Genomic DNA, 22,949 nt, shown 5'->3' with positions numbered 1-22,949 from the left:
CGGAGGCCAGCAATGCCATCTGCTGGCCGCTGGGCCCCGTGTTTAAACGGGCCTTGCCGTTCGTGAGCCGCCAGTGCGGCCCGGCAGGTGTCTAACAAGCATGACAAAGTGCAACAGCAGTTGGCCGTGGGGAAGGCAGCACTGAGCCCAGTGGTGGCTCCCAGACGGCCCCCCGAAGAACACGGGCCTTCCCCGGGCACATGACAAGCGGGGAGCTGGTCCCCAGGGCGGGTGGCAGAAGCCACTGGATAGGCGGCCTGGCTGGCCCTTGATGCAGGCGCCCCCGGAGCCAGGTCGGGCCCGGGCCGGGGAGCTGAAGGGGGCAGGAGTGGCGGGGGCCTCAGGAGGTGACTGCGGGCAGAGGAGGGACAGGGGCTCACAGGCCTGGGGAGCGTCCCCACTGCCCCGGCAGACGGGGAGGCGGACGCACCAGCAGCAGGCGGACGAAGGAGCGCAGACAGTCCCACAGCGCCCCCTGGTGCTCGTTCTGGAACACCTGAGGCTGCAGCAGCTCCAGGACCCCCAGCACGTGCAGGAAGAAGGTCAGGTGGTTCTGCTGCCGGAACTCCTGGAAGTTGAGGTGGGTGCGGCCGTGAAGGAGCGCAGCGATCATGGGCAGGTGCCTGAGGACAACGGAGAGCGCTCATGGTCCGCTACCCCAGAGACTCCAGCACCCCTGCCAGGCCCCACAGGAAACCCACGCTCGGGGACACGAGACACACAGGCACATCCCGGCCTCCCCACGCAGCCTAGGGCTCGCAGACATGTCCACCTGCGGCCCGGCCACCCTGTCCGTCCCACCCGGTGTTGGGTCTACGAGGTGGTGTTTCTCCTGACCCACCCTCCAGGGCTCTCCCTGGGCCCAGCTCTGGCTCCGTCAGGAAGAAGCCGACAGCCAGAACTGTGCCCTGCAGTCCACACCACAGCTTTTATTAGACGCAGACCCCGCTCTTGAACAAGCACCTGAGAGCCAGCAGGACGTGAGGAACCACCGGAGGGCCTGCTGGGCTTGGGGTGGGAAGGGCCGGCTGGGGCGCCCGTACCTGAGCAGCAGGATGGGGTGGGCCACAGCCAGCTTGCGGCAGGCCATGTTAGCGTCGGCCACTCTGTTCTCCGACGACCGGGAGTCGCTGGTGTCCGCGAGGAGGGTGATGAAGCGGTGGATGAGGCCGTCCAGCTGAGGGGATGGGGGCAGTGAGGGCCAGGGACCGCCCACAGCCCTGGCGTCTCACATGCCTGCCCCACACGGGGCCGAGCCCACCGTGGAAGGGCCCCCGACAGGGCTCAGTGGGGGCAGGGCGCCCCAGGTTCCCTGAAGACCTGGCATGGCCACGGGGTGACCAGAGAAAGCTGTCGCCCCCACCCCCACCCCGGGCCCGGTGCTTTCTGGGTGCACGTCAAACAGGCCAAAGCCAAAGCCCCCAGACAACCGCACAGACGGTACTGGAAGTCAGCCCCTACACCAGACAAACGCTCTCACTGAACGCCAGATCACTACGTGGATTCACACGTGAAACCGACGTGGTGTACGAAGTGTGACCTCAACTGTGCAAAACGATATGCGTAAAAAAACACAAGGCAACGTGGTCATGAAAAAATAGTACTTCCCGGCATTGTACTGAAAAAGTAGCACATGCTACTCGAGGCCGGACCTCAGAAGTGGGTGCGCAAGGCCCATCAGGCGCGTGCACACCCTCCCTTGCGCACGCTCTCTGTATGCGCCCAAGGGCAGGGAGGGCAGATGCCATGCAGACCTGTGCACGAGCACGCGGCTGCACAGTCTGACGGCCCCAGGGCCCACCGCCAGGGGGCGGGAAGCAGGCTGGTGGGGCCGCACGGTGCGACACCCCACAGCCCAGCCGGGCCTCGGGACCACGCTGAGCAGAAGATGGCCGGCGAGGCCCACGTGCCACTACTGCCCAGACAGAACGCTCCCGCAGCCCAAGCTCCGGGGTGCTCGCCTGGGAGGGGCGGGGGAGTGCGCGGGGACGCCCCGGGCTGACGGACGCGTGAGGGACAAGCCCAGGGGGACACTGGGTCAGATGCCCGCCACCGGGCAACAGGCTGTGCGTCCACAGCGCCTTACGAAGGAGAACCGGGGGTGCAGGCGGCCGGCCCCTCTGCTCCGCTCCACAGCCGAGGGGCTGCTCGAAGGAGAAAAGACCGCTTCAGGGCCCTCCAGGAGGCGCGACAGACGGGGGCGAGGTGCGCTCTGTCCCCCGGCGCCGAGGAGGACGGCCGCCCAGACGCGCCAGCACCGCTCGTGTGTTCTTTTTGGTTCTCACAGCTGAGGAACTGCGTTTCTCCAGGACCTGGTTTGGGCTTGCACCCCAGGAGTAAAGGGCGGGGGTGGTGGCAAGCACCCTCTCGTCAGGGCCGCCCCCACCTGCTGCTCACCTTGCAGGTACTGCTGCCCGTGGCACCTCCACTGTGCAGCAGGGCCTCAGGCACGGGCACCCGCAGCTCCGGCCACTGCAGGTAGAGCTGCACCAGCAGGTCCCGGCAGCGCCTGCCCAGCACGCTGCAAGACACGGGGTCGGGGCTGCTGGGTGGACGGGCTCCCGCGGGCGGCGGCCTGGGGCCCGCGGGTGAGGGGGGAGTCTCACCTGTCGCCCCACTGCTGCATGCAGCCTGTCAGGTGCGCCGTCACCTTCCTGACGCTCTCGTCGTGTCCACGGCAGCAGCTGAGCAGCAAGGGCAGCCGGGCCTGGAGGAGGCTGCAGGCGGCGGCGTCCCCGTCCTGGCTCCTGGCCTCCGCCTCCGCCAGGATCAGCTCTACCAGGCCGATGAGCTCTGCCGCCTGGACCCGCAGCACCAACTCCTCCCGCCGCTTCTGCAACCAGCACCGAGAGTCAGCACCAGGGCAGGCCGACCGGGCCCACGCACGCCGCACCCCACCCTGCCGGGCGCTGTGCCCCAACACCTGCCTGAGGGGTGCGCTGGTCCCTTCCCTGCCAGATCCGTGGAACGTGGATGCAGGCCCAGAGGAAGTCCAGAGAGGCTGAAGGGTCAAACCTGCAAGGACGGGGGAGCTTTGCCTCAGTTTCCAGGCGGGATGAGAAGAACAAAGCGTAGGACAAACCGCGGTGACGCCAGGTTCAGGCCACAGACGCCACTACCCCATCAGCTCTCTAGGAGCGGCCCAGGTCAGCTGTTTGAGAACGTGGGCCGCGCTGCCCCGCCCCGCCTGGCGTCCCCACCTCACACCAGCAAAACCAACACTGGCCCCGCTCACCCTCCGGGCCTGCTGGCCACACAGAGGGGGCATTCGACTCCCCTGCATTCAGCGTGGACAAGAGCCACAGACGCCATCGAGGAGTGGGCCGTCTGCCCTGGTGGTTGCCCAGAGCAGGCTCACTTGGACCAGGGGGGTCTGTATCCCCACGGTGGTGACAGCCACTGCAGGAATCCCTCCCAGGGCGCCAGTGAGAGGAACGCTGGGTCAGATGCCCAGAGGGCCCCTCGATGCTGCCGCCAACCGCCTGGCAGGGTGCGGGGAGGGGTGCTCACCTCTGCTCCCGGTTCTTGCCCAGCAGGATGCGGATACACTGGTGCAGCGTGGACCAGCTGGACTGGTGAGTGAGGAGGGCCAGCAGGTAGGGTCGGAAAGATGGCACCTGAGGGCCGGGATGACCTTTGCCCTGGGGAGGAAGAACACTGGGGATGGTCCCTGCTACGCTGATTGGCCACCTAGCCTCGAGCCACTGGAAAACAGAGGGAGAGGGATGTTTCCAGAAAGACCCAGAGCTCCTGCCTGGAAGGCAGCCCTGGCAGCCCCTGGACCACGTGGGGGCCCAGCTGGGGCGCGCTGTAGATGCAGCGTGTGCTAACCCGAACCAGCTCCTCGGAGACAGCAAGTGCACGCGAACAAAGATGACCAACAAACCCAAATCCCCAACTCCTGCTCCCTGAACCCCCCGAGTCTTGTCCAAAGGCCACCGGCCATGGAAGCACCTTGGGAGACCTGGGGACACTGGAAGGTGATCGGGGGTCTCTGAGACGCCCAGTCCCTCCCCACAGGGCCCCACAGGCTCCTCGGGGGACCCATCCCCAGCGGGGTGCCAGTCTCCACTCTCCACGGTGCCTCTCGTCCCTGCAGGAGACCCTGGGCCGCAAAGTGCTGGTCCCCCTCCTCCCCGCCTGCCCGAGCAACCAGATCCGGCCGCTGCAGTGACTGGTCACTGGGGACAAGACACCCCTCCGGGCCAGTGAGAGTCGGGCCCGGGCTTCTGCCGAAACCAACACAAAGAGACTGTCCAGGCAAGGGCTGCCGCGGGACTGCGGCATCCACCACCCCAGGTCAGTGCTGGCCATCGGTCCTCGGAGGGGAGCACAGCCCACCTTGCTCCGGGAGAAGAGCAGCCTCTGCTGCAGGTCAGGGCAGCTGCTGACCACCTCGGGGTCTAGCATCTCCAGCCAGTCGACAAGCAGCCCCGAGCAGGGTCCCAGCTGTACGGCCTCCGGGCTGCAGGGAAAGCAGGGAGGGCTCAGGAACGGCCAGCCAGGGCCGCTCCCAGACTGGCCGCGGCCCCGCCAGCTTACCTGCAGCCGTCGGCTTCCGGCTCCCCTGGGGCCGGGGGCTCCTTCTCCTGCAGCAGCAGGGAGCTCACCACGGTGACGGGCCGCAAGGTCGGGGACGTGGGGGCAGGGGCCAAGAGCGCAGCCAGCAGCTCCTCCAGGTGAGGGGACCCCACCTCAATCAGACCCTGAAGGACTGCAGGGAAACAGCAGGCTCCACGTCACTCCAGCGCGGGGCGCAGGCAGGCAGGCAGGCCCCAAACCTCCAGACTCCAGAACAGACAGCCCCTGGGCCCCCCAAGGCCAGCAATGCCCCTGTGTGCCCAGGCCAGGGCGGCCAGTGGTGAGCTGTGGCTCGGCCTCAGTCTATCCCCGGGGTGGGCTCACCGCACACGCACAAAACCCCAACAGCAGAGCCCAGGCCAGGGCTACGTTGCTGGGGGTGGGGCCTTCCTGGCTGACTGCCACGCCTCTCCACAGGCCCCATTTTGGGGGCACCTGGGAGACAGACCTCTGCGCTCTGCAGCCAAGCTGGGGGGTCCTCACAGTGCCCGGCCCTGAGGTACCTTTGCCGACAAGCTCGGGCTCCACGCCACACTTCTCCCCTGACTTGAGGGTGGTGACCACAGCCCGGACGGTGGAGCTGACCACCTCTAAGTCCCCTCGGAACGCCAGGGCCTCGGCTAGGCGCAGGAGCCCGCTCCGCACTGCAGGGAAGCATGTGTGTAAGCCAGGGGACAGCCCTCTGTCCCCACTCCTGTGGCCTGCCCTGTGCCGGGAGCCCCCAGGCCTCACGCACTTCCCACCAGGGATCCTACTTTGCTCCCCAAAGCCCTAGCTTTCCAACCCTCGGCCACGTCCACACTGATGCCCATCCGGGGCCCACAGAGCCCAAGGGCTGACACCCCTGTAATAACGAGGCTAACGCTCCCCCCCCACTGCCGCTGGGGGAGTGGCAGCAAGCCGGCGGGCCTACTCCCCAGGAGTCGGCCGGCCCTCACCGTCGCTGATCCTGTGGCGCGCTGAGTACTGGGCGGCGAACAGCTTGAGCTGGGCCTGCAGGGGCCCCCCCTCCCCAGCGGGGCCGTCCAGCCACTGTAGCGTCTGCATGAGCACTTTGAGGAAGAGTGACGAGAAGCCAGTGTCCTGGGGCACACAGCGCTGTGGGGATGACCCGCAGCTCAGCACAGGCGTCGGGACCAGGGCGGGGCCAGCAGAGAGTCTCTGGCCATCGCGCTGCCCGGGTGCGCCAGGGCCTCGGACGGATCCTTTCAAACCCCACGGCTATCGAGGACCCACCGTCGTGCAGCTCGGAAAGAAGACACCCCACGTACACACACAGACACAAACATCGACAGGTTCACGCGTTCACAGAGAAGCAGATATGGCAAAACTACAAAGTCCGCGGCGCACGCGTGGGCTGGGAGCGATCCCCAGTGCCGCCTCCTGTTCACTGGAAAGCTGCAGTAAACAAAGGTGGGGTCTCCGCACCCAGCTCCATAGGGGCCTGTTTCCTCCGTCCCTGAGACGCCACACACCAAGGCCCACAGACGGACAGAGCTAGGATGCTTGGCGGAGCCTGGGACGGCTGTGGGTGGACGCGAGGCCCTGGAAGATGCGCAGCGGCCCCCCCTGCGTGGCCCCCCGCGGACCCCGGGCTCTGCCACGCACGCACCCACCTGGTACTGGCACAGCTGGCGCATCAGAGGGCAGGCGAGGAAGTGGCTCCGGTGCATGGACATCACCAGGGCCCCGCTGTGCGGGGAGTTGAGCAGGGTGGCGATGGCCTGCAGGAGGCGCACAGTGACGCCTGTCACCTCGGGGCTCCCCTGACGGACGCGGGCCAGCTCCTGGCCCAAGGCCTGCTGCAGCGCGAGGGCAGCAGGGCGGGCGCTGGAGCTCTGCCACCGCGGGCCTGGGCTCAGCGGGAAGATCTGCAGCAGAGTAAAGGGCAGCGTCAGGAGGACGTGCTCGGCAGAGGTGGGCCCACTGCGCCCGGCGCTCGCACCACGACTGCTTACGCTTGGTTGGCCAGACTGTGCCAGGGTGCCGCCGGCAGCCCCCCATCCCTGCCGGATGCCCCAAGGAGGCACAGAGTGGGTGCCCAGGACTCCTGACGGGGGCCTGCACGGGAAGCCCCACTTGGGTGAGACTGCAGGCAAGCCCACCGCCCTGCAAATGTCGGCCCCTCCGGAGCAGGACCCCGACCCCAGAGGGTGCGCACAGACTGCAGCTGGAGGGTAAGGGCAGGGCCCCTCCCAAGCACGGCCCTGGGACTCCAGAGAAACCCACTCGAGAGAAAGCGAGCGTGCAGGTGCAAGAGCAGGGAGAGACATGCGCTCGGCAGCGAACGTCACTGGGTGAGGAGGTGAGCACCCACACGGAGGACCCCGGGCTGCGGGCTGCACGTGAGCACGCGCGTCGACGAGAGGTGGAAGCACGGGAGCGAGCACTCATATGACTGTTCTAAACGCACGACTCCGGACAGGCTGAAGGTCGGGGACCGTCCGCTCTAGCGGGAGCAGCACCCTCGTCGGCAGAGCAAGTCAGGACTCTGCTTGCGGCCGACGGCTTGTGCCAACTGGGCCAGTCCCATAGAGGCCTGGCGCCTGCGGGCACTGCCCTCAGAGCGGAACACAGTGGACAGCCCAGCTGCAGGGGCTCTGTTACAGCCGCCGTCCCGGGTGAGCGCAGCGAGGCACGCGGCAGGTTAAGCAGCTCATCTGCGGTCGCCCTGCTCTGGCCGGGCCACTCGCTCCAGAGCAACCCCCTATGTGGATGTGGAGTTCCGGGGTGAAGCCCCTACCCGTCTGGGCCCGGCACCCCACTTCTGGAGAGACTGTTCCAGGCAGCCACGTCAATACCTGCAGGAGCATGCTGGCCAGGTCGTCCTCGGGGGCAAGCTCCCGCACCTGGGTCACAGCCCGGGTCCGGCCCTGGCCCGAAGGCTGCTCCGGGCTGCTTTTGGGTTTGGGCACCTCTGCGCTGTCTGCAGAGAAAGGGGAAGAGGCTTCAGCTGATAACTCTTCCTGGCCAGCTTCCAGCGGGGGACGGCACCTCCCAGGCACCCCCACCCTCACTCGGGCCTGCTGGGGTCCACAAGGAGCAGGGCCTTTACACAGGAAGCCGGATGCTGGCCGGTGATGACTGTGTGCCCCGGGGCCTGGGGAGGCCCCACGGTGCCGTGGGCTGAGCTGTGAGGCGGGGGGACGGGCCAGTACCTCGCCGCGGGGGCAGGGAGGCCGTGAGCAAGGAATGGAAGGTCTGGCCTCCAGACGCTCCTCTCTCGTGCTGAACTTCAACCAGGTGAGCCATGTAATCTGCGAGCCAGCAGCCAGCGGTTAAACACCCGAGCCCCGAAGGAGCGAGAGCCTCCCCACCCCCACAGAAATCTGTGCTGGGAACACCGCCCCCGGAACACCCCAGCACAGAGTTTCACAACCTGAACTACAGGATCTTTTAGCAAAGGACCAGGTCGTGCTGAGCACACCCCTGTGGCTCCTTCATCCTCAAACCCCAGAGCGCATACGGATGCTGGGGACGCGCTGGGACAGGGCAGCCCGGCCTCTCCTGAGCGTTCCAGGCTTGACATCCTGCCGGGGTGCCCGCCCTCGGTGCCCCTGCCCCCAGACCATCCCTGTTGCTCGTGCTGGGCCCGAGGCACTCGGTCGGGGTCTGCAGAGGACGTGAGGACCCCGCGTCTTACTCTTGTCCATAATGTTCTGCTCCAGGGTCTGGGGGTCATGGGCTACCGCCTGGTCCAGGTACTGGAGGAGTTTGCTCATGCTGGACACGGGGATGCCAAACGACTGCACAAAGAGCAGCAGCTGCTGGGGCTCCAGGTCCTGCAGGGCTGAGAGTGACGCTCACTCGGTCACCCCTCGCTCAGGGCCCCGGGCCCCTCCCTGCCCCAGCAGGCTCACCATCACTGCTTGGCTCATAGCCAGCTCCCCCACCCCACTCCCTGAGGCTGCTCCTTCCCTCTCGCCCCTGAGCTCCCCCAGAATCATCGCTAGCTCCCTATGGCTTACAAGGAGTCCAGCTCCTTAGAGTGTGCCCTCCCCCGAACTAACCCCACCGTGCACCAAACTGCCTCCCAGGCTGCCCTGCACCTGCCCAGGTGCTACCCGACCGGACACCACACTGGCCACTGTGGGAACAGTGCTCCTCCTCAGGCAGGCCACCCTGCTCCCACTCCATCCTTCCAGGACCAGCACAGAGGACCCGGCCCCTCCCTCTCCCCTCGAAACTCTGTCCTCTGGTACCGCTCGCTCCCGTAGGGCCCCTCGGCTCCCGCCTGACTGTGAGGGGTCGGTGGGCAGGGGCAGTGCAGCGTGGTGCTCGCCCCAAAGCCCAGCACAGCACTGGGCGCAGCGAGGGCCCCAAGAGCACCTGCTGGAGGACAGACGCCCTGGAGCCTACAAGGCTGCCGAGCCGTCCTCTCCCACGTGCCATGGTGGGAACGCCCAGCTCATCGGGAGGCGTGAGTCCAGCCCAGCCCCGTACCGGCGTCTACCAGACGAGGGACTTCCGAGCGGATCATGCGCAGCTTCAGCCAGTCGGGCAGCAGCAGCGCCTCCTCGGACGTGTCCACTAGGAAGGCCGTGGGCAGAGGCTGCTTCTCCGGGAACCAGATATCCAGCAGAGCCTGGAACTCGCCGTCACCAGCTTCGGGACAGACAGTTGTGGTAAGCGGCAGGACAGCTCAACGAGGCGACCCCAACCCCCACAGTGAGAAGCTCCCGGCCCCGCGAGGGACCGAGAGCCAAGGCTGGAAGACCGCGTCTCCTTACTGTGTAAGGCCAACGGAAGCTTCGTGGGAACAGGAGAGGAAACCTGTGAGCTATCTAACCCCACGATTCCAGCGGAGGGCACACGGGTACTCAGAAGCTGGCCAGTCCGCCTCGGGGGACTGACACGGGCCAGCACTGTCCCCGGGCTCAGCTGAACTAGCTCCCGTCCTGTTCCCGAGCTCCGGAGACTGCCCAGGGCTGACGCGAGGCCAGCCTCCCCTCATCGCCCGGGGCTTGTGAACGCCCATCCTTCTGAGGGGGAACACCCTCTTCCTTCCCAGCGGCGCCCCCACGGCACCTATCCCAGCGAGGGGCCCCGCCTTCCCCTCGCAGACACGAGGACGCGGCAGACCACCGGGCGGCCAGCCAGGCAGGGCTGGAGGGAAGGCTGCCGGGCCGGAGAGGGCGCAGCCACCCAGAGGGACACAGCTCACGGCCAGCAAGTGGAGCGCCCGTGCAGAGGAGCTGGGGCTCACAGCTCTGGGGCTTGGGGACTGCTCAGCAGGCAGCCCCACCGACACTTCTACCTCCAGAGACCCAGAGTTTCACCGGCTCGACTGGCAGCGCCAAGAGAAGCCGACGCAGCAAGGCATCGGCTCCTGACGCCATCCACTGCGGGCCAGGGCAGCGCGGAGGTGCTGGAGACCGCAGGCTTGTCAACCTGAGGAGCTCCACAGCTCCCGAGATCTCTCCCACCACGCCCTCTCGAGGACAGGCGGGGAAAGGATCCCGCCGCCACCCTGCGGGGACCTGCTCAACCTGCCGGTGGGCGCAGGCGTTCTTCCCGCTCTGTGGGCTCCCCCCCGGCCCCCACCCCCGGGGAGCTGGAGCTCACGCAGTGTGAAGACAGACTGTGGGCACGGACCCCGGGACTGCCCCTCGCGCACCCACAGGCCACTCACCACGGGGTGGCCCCAGTGTCAGGAGGATGACCATGGCGTGGACCACCAGAATGTGCATGGTGGCCGTCTCCCCGCTGGTCCAGCGAAGGAAGACCTGGTCCTGGGACTCCGACTGCACGGGAAGGAGGAGGGTGGCTGGGCTGTGCCAGGGTGCCGGGGGCCCGACCCGGGGAGCGGCCGCCAGACTCACCCAGCTGTACACCTCCTCCCCCTCCTTGCTCTTGCGCATGCGCCTCACGTAGCGAGAGAAAATAGAGAGCAGAGCGACGAGCACGGCGTCCGACTCCGCGCTGCAGGAGCGCTTCGAGAACAGGTGGGACATGATGGTGGAGCGCTCCACGACCAGCCGGGCCACGTCCTGGGGGCAGTGAGCACGCCGTCAGAGGGCCTCCCCTGCCGGCCCACGCCAGGCCGACAGCCAGCAGCAGCCCACCACGAGGCCGCATCATGTGAGCTCACATGGCCACGGCCAGGGTCACCGAGACCCAGCGGCGCGTGGTGGGAGCGCCGACAACGGAGGGGGCGCCCTTGTGCACACACGGGGATGCAGACCACCAAGCAGGCTGGGCATGGCAGGGCGAGAAGTGACACAGACGCCCTGAAGGCGGGGGGACACCCACCTGGCCCCGTGAGCAACAGGAGCTCGCCCTCCTCAAGACCCAAAGAGAAAAGCCCACAGCCACACATGTACTGACCTGAAACCCGCAGCCACAGTGCTGGGCACACGGGCCACGGGCCGTCCCCAAGCTGGCCGCCAGAGCAGACTCGGGCGAGGCGTCAAGGCCTGGGCTGTCGTTCCCACCAAGCCCCCCAGCAAGGAACCCACACGCAGAAAGAACACCACCTCCAGGGGCCTCTAGCTGCCTGCATCCCACAAAGCCCAGGGCCCACAGGAGCCGCGTGAGGTCAGGGCCAGAACGCGCAGACAGGACAGCAGGGCCACAAGAAAGCCGACCAGGAGGGCCGGTGAGGAGGAAGCGGCCGCGCCCGGGGCCCCACCGCCCACCCTGAGTAACGGCCACCTGGAGACCTGCCAGCACACACCGGGGTTGGCCCGGCTCCCCACCCTCCCCACCCTGAGACAGCGGGCCCAGGGGTGGCCACACTCCACCTCACAGCCCAGGCACCATCACCCAAAGATGGCGACAAAGCCGGCCAGGCCTCGGTGACCCCAACGGCTACGCCCACACCAAGCACGGCTGGACCCTGGTGCCCTTGACACTGATTGTGGGCAGAAGGTCCCAGGGGAGTGAGCGGGGGCACATGCAGCCCCGGCCCCCAGCCCCCAGCCCAAGGGGCTGCCCTGCCGGCCCTGCCCAGCCCCGCCCCCTCACCAGTGCCAGGTCACTGTGCTGGCCCTGCTCCTCCACAGGTGTGTGCTGGGACAGGTACACCAGGTAGGCGCTGACGGTCTGCGGGTCAGTCTCCATGTGGATAGCCTGGGCACAGAGGGCCATGTGAGCTCTACCTGCAGGCCAGGGCGCCCCCCCCCCCCCCGCACCCCCCGAGCCGTCTGCAGTGCCCCACCTGCTGCAGCGCCAGGGCGGTGGTGGGCCGGACGCTGTCGAACAGAGGCAGCCGGGGCAGGTCCCGCAGCAGCCACTGGTAGCCGCGCAGCGCCTCTGGGTCCCCCGGGTCCTCCTCCATCGGGGGCTCCTTCTCCTCCCCATCCCGCACGCTGCCCTCCGACAGCACCAGGGACAGGCCCTGCAGGCAGACATTCCCGTGCCGCGTCTCGGCCCGAGCCCCCACGGGGGTCTCAGGGGACAGGCACGTGGGCTCACAGCCCCGGGAAGATGGGCGCTGCCCAGCCAACGAGGACACCGCGACCTGTCACAGATACTTGAGCCGACGCAACACAGAGGGAGCGTGAGCCGGTTTCAAATCGCCCAGCACCACGGAGGACCGGGCAAGACCGGTTACGAGGCCGCCGAGTCCCTCTCGGGGTCTGGCTCTCCCAGACAGCACCCCTGCCACCCCTTCAGCCCCCGGAACCAGCTGGAAAGAGCGCAGGGGAATACATGCCTGCGTGAGGTACGAGGGAGGCCCGTGCCGGGGGGCGAGGGCGCGGGGGGACAAACGGGCCTCACCTTCATGGCCAGCACCCTGGAGGCCACCTGGGAGGAGCCGAGGCGCCGCAGGAAGTAGTCCAGCACCTCGCACGTGGTCTGCTCGTCGGCCTTGGGGCCCAGCAACAGGTCCTGCAGGCGGCCCAGCAGCTGCCGCTGCTTCTGCTGCCTCTGCAGGGGCGAGGGAGACCCCCGGTGGGCCTGGGGTGGGGGAGCGAGGACACGGCACCCCGGTGGGCCTGGGGCGGGCGGCGAGGACACCAACCTGCCGCTTCTTGGCCTTCTGCTCTTTGCTCTCGCCCTCCTCCTCCTCCTCCCCGGAGGTGGCGTCGTCGGCCGCGTCGTGCAGCAGGAACTCGCACAGGCACTGCACGGGCAGCACGTCCAGGGAGCCCTCGCTCGACTGCACCAGGTCGGCCAGCCAGGGCATGGACTGCGAGGAGGCCTGGGCCGGCGACACGCACATTCAGCCCCTCCCAGCGGGAACCTGCCACGTCCCCTGCCGCGACCCGTCCGCCCGCCACCCCACGCTCCCGCGGCAACAGGTCAGGGCCACCACTCGCCTGCTGACAGTTGGCTACAGCCAAGGAGCCTGTCCTCAGTGGCCCTGTGTCGCGGGGTACCCTCTCCTGGCCACGGTCTCACTTAAGGCCAGAGCCTGTGGACGCCTCGGCCAGGCCCCTGCCCCCTCACCCCCCGCAGACGCCTCTGCCAGGCCCCCGACCCCCCAGCCCCTGGAGCCGCCGGGAACTGGCCTGCCTCTGGATAATGTTGAGGAGAAAATCGGGGCTTCGGCTCCGGCACAGCAGATGCCCGAGACGCAGGGACTGGTTGAGGCCTTTCACTTGGTCCAGGATGTGAGGGGGAGGCCTCCGAGGGGGTCCTCTGAAGGTCCCAAAGGACACAAGCGTGTTAGGAAGCCACATGTGCACAGAGTCCCCGAGTAACAGCAGCAGGTGACGGCAGGGAGACTGCCTGTGTCCCACCTGAGGCAGCCCCCCACAAAGGCCCGGCAGCCCCTCTGCCTCCCCGGTTGCTGAGTGCACCCAGCTCCGCGGAGAGTCCCAGGGGCCTCGCCCCCCCACCCTGCCACTGCCCACTCAGGCTTGGCCCCGGGACATGGGCAGAACATACTGAGGGTCCAGGCTGGTGAGCTGGGACAGGAGAAGGCTGCTACTCTCGGTGATGGTCTGCTTGGTGGAAGCCGCCGCCAGATGCCCCTCGAACGCCAGGATCTCCTGCTTTTCCCGCTGGGAGGTCTGCAGCTCCCGATTAATCATCTCTGTCCGGGTCTCCTCGTCTGTCAGGGTGCACGGCGGGTACGAGTAGTTGCTGGGGACCGAACAGGAGGAACGTGCTTTTGTGCCCATCTGAGGCGTGCAGCCACCAGACAGCAGTGCACGGGGTCCAGGAGGGTCACAACTAAAGCCCCGTGCACAGCCTCAGCCGCCAAGCGCTCCAGGGGACCTGGCTGGGCCATCAGCAGTGCTGCCAGGTCGGGGCCCTGGGAGGAAGCCCCTGTGCCCGGCAAGCCGCTCTCCCTCCACAAGACAGCGCACTAGCCACCTCCAGAGTCAGGCCCAGTGGGCACCAGAATCCTGGATGCCTGCTCACCCAGGGCTCCCTGGGCCAGAAGCCCCTTGCAACAGGCAGGTGTCCTGGCCCATAGGGCATCCGCAAGCAGACCAGCTGCTCCGCCAAGCCACCCAGCTGTCACGGGCTCGGAGAGCAAACCCACCACCGCTCATGGCCACTTTGTGTCAGACCCATCCTCCGGGCCCCAACGCCAGCCCACTGCATCAGCCACGGGTCCAATGGGAGCAGCTGTGGCTCCAGCTTCCCCTCACACACGCCTGTGCAGACACACGGCCAGTTCCCGCCCAGCACGGCCTCACAGGCACACACATGCGTATGCGCGTGCCACGGCCTCAGGCCCTGCTCCATCTCAACCACGGCTTTCTGCGTGGTCACCCTCGCTGTCCCTCGGGAACGTGCTGGCAGATAGACCCAGCTCCCACTCCGACGACTGGCAGGGAGCGCGTCACACGCACACTGGCCACTGGCTCGGCTCCTCAGGAACATGCGTGGTGGACATCAGGGTGCAGTCACCCAGCCCAGGTGTCAGGTACCCATGCCCACCGCGTAGCACGGCGCCCCCCGCATGGACCCCAGGCAGCGTTCACGTTTGCACTCAGTCCGCCCAGTGCCTCGTCTCTGTGCAGCTCCACCCGGCCACACCCCCTCACTCAAGTGCCACCCGCCGTCCGCTGACCTGCCCCCACGACCCCACCTCAATCCCACTCCGTCCTCACCCGCAGGAGAGGGCATTAACATGCGGCAGACCCAGCCGGACTGGGCTGGGTCTTCTCTCTCACTACGAGAAAGCGAACCCCGGGTGGCTACGCGGCAGGAGATGCTTTGGAGCGAGTTGGGGGCTCTGGGTCTACTCTGATCCCCAGCGTCCACGGACGGGGCCTGCCCTCGGGGGCCCTGCTCCCAGCAGTACGTGTGCTCACTTACTTGGTCATCACCATTTCCATGAGCATCTTCAGCGTGGGGTACTCCTCCCAGGCAGCCAGGCCTAGGGAGCAAGGAGACAGTAGGTGGCGGCCAGAATACAGAACTCCCGCCCCGCCCAGTCCCTGGCCAGGCTCCACTCTGGGTCCCAATAAGCAAGATGCCCCGACCGGATGTAAGAGCAGCACGCAGCACAGATGACCACGAGCTGTCGGGGGGAGGCGCACCGATATTCTCGGGGTTGAACGCTGCGACCACCAGCAGGAGGGGCCACGCCTTCCAGTAGAGGGTGGAGATGGCCAGGTTCGGAGGCTGGTACCTGAAATGCAAGGACACTAGGGCGTGGCTCGGCCTCGGGGGTGCGAGGCAGTGACGGGAATGAGTCCTGATCAGGTGGAATGGCCCAGAGACGATTTGGTGATGGACCAACGAGGGGACTACTTCAAAGATCGAAATGTGGACACCTGGGCCTCCACAACCCCCGGATCTGGTCGTCCAGCAACATCGGCGTCCCCAGGAAGGGCACTGTGGGCACCGCTATGCTGCCCAGAGCCCAGCACCGGGACTCGCCACCCAGGTCCCTGAGCCGGCTGACCCGGGCCTGCCGTCTACAAAGTGGGAACGAGGGTGGTCACGACGTGAAACCTCAGTGTTCCTTTTATTCTCTCCCCAGAAAGCCAGAAACAGCCCTCTATCCACCCGCCCAAAATGTACCACTGCCACCATGATTTTAAGAACCACGTTTATGACGCACTTATGGTTAAAGCGCATTTCTTTCAGGTGATGGGACATTCCAGAGGATGAAACAGAACACCGCTGTTGCAAAGAACAAAGGAGATCTGAGAAGCCAACTTGGAGAGATGAGCAAATGGGCTGCCACGTGAGAGAGTGCAGGTCGGGAAGCAGAGCACGCACTAACAACCCAAAAGGGCAACGAAGGCAACGGGCAACGAAGCGGATCCTGGGCACGAAAAATAGCAGCAGAAAGAAAAAGATACTTGGGTACAAATGTAACACAGAACGCGTGAGACTAACCCACGAGAAGCTACGGGACGATGTTGAAAGAAACAAAAGACCTAAAGGAATGGAAACCAGAGCCTTAATATTGTGACCGTGGCCACACTCCCCAAACTCATCTGTGGAGCGATACCCATCAAAAGTCCACGGGGCTTTTCTCTAAAAATTCTCCAGAAGCTGACCCAAAAATTCATGTGGAAACGCAAAACAGTCTTGAAGAACAAAGCTGGAAGACCGCTACTTCCCAATTACGGAACTCAGCACCACCCACAGGTGTGAAGACAGTGGTACGGACGTGAGACAGACACACAGACCAACAGACAGAACTGAGAGCCCAGAAGAAAACCCACACATCATCGTCACCTGATCACCGACCAGGGTGACAAAACCTGCAACGGGAGAGGGAACAGGGAACAGCCTTCAACGCACAGTGCTGGGCCCACGGCCACGTGAAGGAGAATGAAGTCGGACCTCACGAGCTAAAACTCTCAAGTGCTTAGGAGAATACATGAGAGAGCTCCATGGCCCCGGGTCGGCCACCAGAGCCACGCAGCAGCACAGTGGCCCACGGGGTCACGTCGTCAGTGCATCCCCGCATGGAACAGAGCAGAGGGCCCCAGACAACCACGCGTGCGCGGTCAGCAAACAGCGCTGGGGCAACGGCTCATCCACCTGCAGCAGAGTGAACCTGGACCCAGCTTCTCCCTCCACCCACAAAACTAGCTCGGGGGATCAAAGGCCTAAGTTCCAGAGCTGAAACCGTAAAACGCAGAAGTACCTCTTCACGATCTCGGATGAGGCAGTAGTTCTTTAGAAATGACACAAGAGGACGAGAAACGGGAAGAAACCAGAGGAGCCGGACTTTCCAGGAACTAAAGCATTTGTCTCTCAAAGGCTCAGAGGGCGTGATCAAGAGCCAGGGATGACAAGCCGCAGGACATGAAAAACACGTGCAAATCACAACCTGTTCGGGGTCTAGACCCAGAATCTGTAAAGAACTCCCAAAACCCAGCAACAAAAATCCACACCACCCAATTTAAGAAGGCTCAAAGAACTGGGACAGACATCTCTCCTGACAAGACAGACACGTGGCTGAACAGCGCCGTCGGTGCTCAGAGAGGTGCCCGTGGGGGCCACAGCGCGACATCTCCACACACCCGCCAGGACGGTGAGCGCAGGAGACACGGGCGTGGTGAGGGCGCGGTGGGCCCTGCTATGAGGAAGTTGGCAGTGCCTCAGTTAACCCTGTAACCCCCCCACCCCACGTCCAGCCTCACAGGCATCTGCGCCCAGCGCAGGGCACCGCGGCCGGCAAGCCACGTGGAGGGAATGGGTGTAAGAAGGCAAGGAGCGCCTTACCCGGGGGGGAGCTGGATGTTCTCCGGGTGGTGGTAGGTGCACAGGTTCAGGACCGCGTCGATCAGCTGGATCCTCTCCACCTTCAGCACTTCCACATCTGAAACCCGAGAGCCACACGGAGCTTCCAGAAGCCCGTTCACATGCGCCAGGGGGCCCCGAGGCACAGGGTTCGGGATGTGGAAGGACGGCAGGCAGATGGGGCCTTGCTCTCCAGCAGCTGAGGGGCACGGGGGGACGGACACGGGCGGCCCGAGCAGGGCGGGGGCGCAGACGCTGGCCCAGCAGCGGCCAGAGATGAGTCGCTACCTTGGCGTGAGTGCCGTCCTCAGGACTGCCAGAGCGGCCCTTTAGAGGGGGCAGACCTAGCACCTGCCACGGTGCATCACACGGAGAACGTGCGCAAACCCCAGGGCGAGCTCCAGAATCACCGCCAGAGATGCGCACCTCCTGCCCTATCCCCGATTCCAGAGACCAGTTTGGTCCAGCGAGCAGGGGCTGCAGGACGGAGCAGACCCACCAGAGCAGCCCGAGGGCACGCACGCAGGCGCCCGGAGGGCATCTGCAGGGGTAAGGGCAGCGGAGCCCAGCTGGGGGAGGCCATTACGGGGGGTTGCCCGGACAAAGTCTGGAGGGACCCTCACCATCTGCCTGTACGGCCGCAGCTCGTTTCACCAGGTGGTCGGCGAGCTCCATGGCATCTGCGGGGCCCAGAGGGAGCTCCCGGGACAGCCCGATGACCAGGATGCGCATCAGTGTGTCCTCCAGGATGGGCACCTCCGAGCAGAGGCGGAGGAAGAAACTGCGGGCAGAGCAGGTAGAGGCTGGGCTCGATGCGGGGCTGCACGTGCCCTCCCCACCCCCGGTGCGGGAGAAGCCCCAGCTCCGAGTCTCGACGGGACAGGGAGGAGGGCAGCCATCCCGCTCCCATGCTCTCTTGCTCCTGAGGCCTCCGTGGATGAGGCCTGGCCATGCCAGGGAAGAATGCAAGAAGGTGCGTGACCCCCAGGGGCAGACACACCGGCCGCCGGCCACGACCTCTGAAACCGCCAACACAAGGAGGGGCAGAGAGCACGGGAGGGTAGGAGCCCCGCAAGCCGGATTGGGCACCAGGGACCCAAAGGTGAAAACAGCTGGGAGCCACTCGAGAACGCTCAGGAGGCAGGGCCACAACACTGACCCGGGGAGGAAGGTCGCGTGCGTGTGGCTGCCTGCAGGCACAGAGGGAACAGTGAGTTTGAGGGTCCCGTGGGCACGGGCCGGCTGGAGCCCCGGGAGTGGACAGCAGTGCAGGGACACAGCAGGTACCGCACACGAAGACAGGGGGAGGGGCGAGGGAGGGCACAGGGATGGCGATCAGGAAGAACAGACAGAGGTGGGGGCGAGCTTGGGGGAGCCCTGGTGTCCGTGGTGCTCACGGGAGCAGACCCTACACCGCCCCTGTGCACGCGGCAGGCATGCTTACTTGCGGTCACTCTCGGGGGGCCAGTTGTCCCACTTGTAGTAGGTCTCCGGCTGCTCGGTGAAGAGCACCTTGTGCAGGCTGTGGGGGGCAGAGGGGCTGTCGGTGCGGGTGCCCGGGGGGCTCTCCCCATCCCACTAGGTCCCACAGGTGCAGAAGCTGCACACTCCAGCAGGGGCTCCCGGGGAGTCTTCTGGAGCCTCCTGCAACCCCCATAAGGCTGGCACACCGGACCCCAGAGATGATCCCGTGTCCCCTGGCTCGGGGCACATCTCTGGCTGAGAGGCCGGGGCCCAGCGGGTTCCCACACCTGGCACGGCAGGCTCCCGTGGGCGGAGCACAGGGAAGCGCTGCTATAGAAGCAGAGCAAACCGGGCTCGTACCAGTGCACGTAGTCCTTGGGGGCGAGCTTGCTGATGGAGGGAACAACAGTGTGCAGCCACCACACGGCATCCCGCTGGATTGCGGCAATCTGGTTCTGGAAGGACCGCAGCACCTCGAGGTCTGAAAAGGACACGCAGGGTTATGGTGGGCCTGCACGGCAGCCTCCCAGGGTCAGGTGCCAAGGTGGGTGCAGGGACAGGGACCTGGGCATCACAGGGCGCTCTAAGCATCCATCTCTGCGCCTCCTATGGGCTACGGGAGGGACACACAGACGGACACTGACGCAACTGGAGGAAGGCTCAGGGAACTGCGTAAGCCTCCTGTGGGTTGGGGAGATCCTAAACGAAATCCCCAAATTCCAAATGATTTCATTTCTTAAGTTTTTCGTGACTTCGTTAAGGCACTTGAGAGGCCTCTGTAGCCAGACTCCCGGCAGGCTTCGTGATGAGGCGAAGCAGCGGAAAGACCCACCCACCCTGCCCTCCTGCCCTCCTGCCCTCCTGCCCTCCTGCCCTCGGAGGCGGGACTATGAGCCCGAAACGGCCCCCAGTGGGCAGATGACCGAAGCAGCCAGCAGGCCCTGGGCCCAGAGAACAGGCAACGGCAACTTCCAGAAGCTCCCTGAATGTCCCGGGCAGGTCCCCCAGGGGATGGCCAGCAGCCTTGGGAACGCCCCCCACCCCTGCCCTGGAGCTGGGTGGTTGTTGGGTTTGTCCCGGGTCCTTACTCTTCTTTTCTCCTTTGTCCCAGGCGGTGCCAGCCTCCTTCACCTGGGCGGTGATGCCCAGCATCATGGCCACGGCCAGCACGTCCGTGATGTGCACCACAAACCGCTCCTGCAACCACAGCCCCACACAGCCAGGTTCGTGTGGGGCAGGGGCCTGCACCCCCGAGGCCCGGCTCAGGCCCCCAGCCCACAAGCAGCCGGCCCTGGAGGACGCCCAGGGAGCACCGTGGCTGGAGACGGCCCACGGGAGGAGGGCTGGGGACCGGGAGCAGGTCGGCAGCAAGGGGCAGACCGCAGAAGGTTCAGCCGACAAAGCTGGGCAAGACCACCCTCCAGAGCGTGGGGCCATCCGCCGACTCAGCCGCGTGGCCCTCAAGACCCTCCACAGCGTGCCCCCGTCCCCCTGCTCGTGTCCTGGGGGTCACGCCTGTGACCTGTGGTCCCGCCGGCTCCAACTCCATCCCACCTCCAGGCCGGCCGGAAGGTCGCCCGCCCGCATGCAGCGATCCCTCCTCAGGCCCCACACAGGATGGACCCCAGGCCGCCCTCTGGGACTGGCCGCCGGCCGCATGGGGTGCCACCCACAGATGGCAGGAGAGGCCGCGGAGCGCGGGAGGTGAGGGGCAGGCCGGCTGTGGCACCTTGAACTCCATGTCCAGGTACTGGGGCTCCTTGCGCTCCTGCATGAGCCCAAGGCAGAAGGCCTGGAAGTTGACCTCGTGCTTGGTCTGCTTGATGATCTCCCGCAGTAGCGCCCGCGAGGCCCGCAGGTAGTCGTCCTTATTGGTCAGCAGGTCCTGGAACACCATAGCCAGGAACTGGGAGGAGAGAGGACACGCAGGGAGGTCACTCCCCACCGCCGCCAGCTCCCCTCCTGTCACAGGCCTGCCGTCAGGGCCTCCCTCGGCCCTTCCGGGAAGACGCCCCTGCCTGGGCCGGTGGCAGGGATGGGCGACAAGGTGACAGCGGAGTGGCAGCGAGAAGCAGCACGACGTGCACCCGCTGCTGTGTGTGCGTCCGAGCCGTTTAAAAGCCTAGCTCGCTTCCGTAACAACACTGGTGCCGTCCTCGGCTCTCCCTTCAAGAGCACCTGGAATCCGGGACCCAAAGGTCGCACCAGAGACGCCGGCTTGGGTTGGGAAAGACCAGCCCTCAGGACGGCAGGACAGGCCTTGGCTGGGAAACAGGTGCCTTTTTGGGGGCTCAGTGCTGCCTGCTCCTGAACGAGCCTAACTGTAGCCTCTGGGGAAGGCGCCCCTGGCAGGGCTGCACCCACTCTGGACCCGACCTGAAGTCAGAAGCCACCGTGTGCTGCTCGCCGGGCCCTCTGCCCCCTCCCAGGGCTTTCTCCACGCAGCTCGGCACCACGCCACCCGCTGCATCCAGACGCCTGGCAGTGCAGGTGACACCACGCCCTCCTCTCCAGCTGGAGCCCCCGCCGTCGGGAGCGGCGCTGCTCTCCCGCGCACACACACACGGCCACCAGGCGCCAGAGCGCCCTACCTTCGGCGCCAGCTCCGAGCTGTGCTGCAGCACCGTGTAGAGGATCTGCATGTTGTTGGGGTTCCGGGCGTTGGAGAGCTCGTTGAAGACCACGAACTTGATGGTGGTGCCCAGGTTGTCCTTGTGTGCGCTCAGCAGCTCCCTGGACACAAGGCGAGCCAAGGGGCACTGGTGCGGACTGCAGCCACCCACCACGCCACCCTCCCGCCCCGCTCGCTCCTGCCCGGGCCGCACCTCACACACAGCATGTAGTGATTGAGGAGAACCTTGGGCTTGAGGCGGATCTTGATCAGGTGGGAGATGACGTCCATGTCCTCAACGCCGTGTGTGTTGCAGTTCATGCACACGGACATCAGCAGGTCCTGGGCTGGCCTGGTCAGCTACAGGGGTCCGGGCAGCACCCCATCAGCCTCGCACGTGGCCCGGCACCCGCAGAGCCCAGGAGGAGGCCCCCGTGGGCACAGTCCCGCCTCCCGGCCCTCACCTTGGGGTTCTGCAGCCACATCTCCAGCCTCTGCACCGCCATCAGCCGCACCTCCTTGTAGCCACAGGTGGAGGTGAGGAGCCGCAAGAGGTTCCGTGAGACGTTGTCGATGGGCTGGCGCCGGTTAAGCTGGTCACGGAGCATGTCGAGGACGTACTCCTCCACGCTCTCCGTGAGGTCGTCGTACCTAGGCCAGAGATGGGGAGGAAGGAAGGAGGGCTGGCTCTTCTCACGGGCCCACCCCGCCGGCCTTCCAGCCACACGCTGGGCCCCGCGGGCAGGGGGCTGCACGGCGTGCCTACCTGGGCATGAGCTGGCCCTCCTGCTCGGGGCTGAGCTTCTCCTCGGCAATCAAGAGCTCTGTCTGGCTGTCCTCCTCCTCCGTGAGGGAAGGGTGAGGGCTGCTCCCTGCAGACCGAGCCACTCGTGGACACACCCCCCCAACTGCCCTGCGAGCACCCACCCCCACCCACAGTGGGCTCCGTGGAGGGAGCCGACCCCAGCCCCTCCCTCACGGACTCTTTGTCCTCTCCCCAGCCCGGCCACCCGGCGTCTCTTACCAGCACTGAGATCCCCGCCGCTGCGCCCCACCTCCCCCTGCAGAAGCATGGTCTTGGGGGGCATCTTGGTGTTAAACGCCGTCTGGATGTTGTCCACGAAGGTCTTGCAGTGTGGGCTGTCCACCCAGATCCGCTCGCCCAGGGAGTCTTCGATGTACACCTGCACGTGACAGAGGTCCACACTCCTGGCCCCTGCCGGGCAGCTCGCTTCTGTCCACCCTCTGCTGCTCCCAAGACAGGCGCTTCCCCAAACGACCTCCCCAGCGACCAGTGCAGGAGACAGACAGCCCGGGCCGTCAGATACGCAGCCTCCGGAGAGAGCACACTCAGGTCGGCCTCCTTTTCCTCCCGGGGTCCAGCGCTCTGCCCCCATCACCCCAAGCAGCGCGGAGGTGCCAGGGAGCCTCCCAGGAGAGGTGGACCCACCTTGACGAAGATTTCCGGCCAGTTCTCATCCTCCTCGTACGCAGCCATGAGTAGGTTACAGGCCAGCACGGACACCAGGCTGTTCCCCTTGGCCTTGAAGTTGATGGAGGCATCCCGCCGCAGCAGGCTACACAGAGCCTGCGAGAGACGGTGCGTCATCAGGGGAAGCGGTGCCCTGCACACGGGGCAGAGCCAGCGAGCTGCCAGGGGAGGTGGCCTGAGGTCGCGGGG

General features: G+C 66.1%; 1 protein-coding gene across 1 annotated transcript in view; it reads right to left on the bottom strand.

Moving 5' to 3' along the window:
• Nucleotides 1-22,949, bottom strand: part of INTS1 (integrator complex subunit 1) — a 30,003-nt gene that overhangs the window by 3,278 nt on the left and 3,776 nt on the right. The window contains exons 4-40 of the mRNA XM_073886285.1: nucleotides 22,719-22,856; nucleotides 22,293-22,452; nucleotides 22,035-22,140; nucleotides 21,733-21,919; nucleotides 21,483-21,628; nucleotides 21,249-21,390; nucleotides 20,387-20,563; nucleotides 19,746-19,854; nucleotides 19,018-19,138; nucleotides 18,638-18,715; nucleotides 17,817-17,974; nucleotides 17,176-17,272; nucleotides 15,027-15,118; nucleotides 14,803-14,863; nucleotides 13,417-13,614; nucleotides 13,038-13,167; nucleotides 12,548-12,727; nucleotides 12,304-12,453; nucleotides 11,741-11,920; nucleotides 11,548-11,652; nucleotides 10,404-10,571; nucleotides 10,214-10,325; nucleotides 9,025-9,186; nucleotides 8,225-8,371; nucleotides 7,740-7,838; nucleotides 7,383-7,507; nucleotides 6,198-6,452; nucleotides 5,520-5,679; nucleotides 5,085-5,225; nucleotides 4,543-4,714; nucleotides 4,342-4,465; nucleotides 3,511-3,641; nucleotides 2,928-3,015; nucleotides 2,607-2,833; nucleotides 2,398-2,521; nucleotides 1,044-1,177; nucleotides 431-623 (exon numbers count right to left, since the gene is read on the bottom strand). Of these exons, the coding sequence (XP_073742386.1) occupies nucleotides 431-623; nucleotides 1,044-1,177; nucleotides 2,398-2,521; nucleotides 2,607-2,833; nucleotides 2,928-3,015; nucleotides 3,511-3,641; nucleotides 4,342-4,465; nucleotides 4,543-4,714; nucleotides 5,085-5,225; nucleotides 5,520-5,679; nucleotides 6,198-6,452; nucleotides 7,383-7,507; nucleotides 7,740-7,838; nucleotides 8,225-8,371; nucleotides 9,025-9,186; nucleotides 10,214-10,325; nucleotides 10,404-10,571; nucleotides 11,548-11,652; nucleotides 11,741-11,920; nucleotides 12,304-12,453; nucleotides 12,548-12,727; nucleotides 13,038-13,167; nucleotides 13,417-13,614; nucleotides 14,803-14,863; nucleotides 15,027-15,118; nucleotides 17,176-17,272; nucleotides 17,817-17,974; nucleotides 18,638-18,715; nucleotides 19,018-19,138; nucleotides 19,746-19,854; nucleotides 20,387-20,563; nucleotides 21,249-21,390; nucleotides 21,483-21,628; nucleotides 21,733-21,919; nucleotides 22,035-22,140; nucleotides 22,293-22,452; nucleotides 22,719-22,856 (5,277 nt within the window). The remainder of the gene's footprint in view (nucleotides 1-430; nucleotides 624-1,043; nucleotides 1,178-2,397; nucleotides 2,522-2,606; nucleotides 2,834-2,927; nucleotides 3,016-3,510; nucleotides 3,642-4,341; nucleotides 4,466-4,542; nucleotides 4,715-5,084; nucleotides 5,226-5,519; nucleotides 5,680-6,197; nucleotides 6,453-7,382; nucleotides 7,508-7,739; nucleotides 7,839-8,224; nucleotides 8,372-9,024; nucleotides 9,187-10,213; nucleotides 10,326-10,403; nucleotides 10,572-11,547; nucleotides 11,653-11,740; nucleotides 11,921-12,303; nucleotides 12,454-12,547; nucleotides 12,728-13,037; nucleotides 13,168-13,416; nucleotides 13,615-14,802; nucleotides 14,864-15,026; nucleotides 15,119-17,175; nucleotides 17,273-17,816; nucleotides 17,975-18,637; nucleotides 18,716-19,017; nucleotides 19,139-19,745; nucleotides 19,855-20,386; nucleotides 20,564-21,248; nucleotides 21,391-21,482; nucleotides 21,629-21,732; nucleotides 21,920-22,034; nucleotides 22,141-22,292; nucleotides 22,453-22,718; nucleotides 22,857-22,949) is intronic.

Source organism: Callorhinus ursinus, unplaced genomic scaffold (genome assembly GCF_003265705.2).
Source record: "Callorhinus ursinus isolate GAN/ISIS: 27379988/994484 unplaced genomic scaffold, GSC_fseal_2.0 scaffold70, whole genome shotgun sequence".
NCBI classification, from domain to species: Eukaryota; Metazoa; Chordata; class Mammalia; order Carnivora; family Otariidae; genus Callorhinus; species Callorhinus ursinus.
This window is presented reverse-complemented; position numbering and strand designations above follow the sequence as displayed.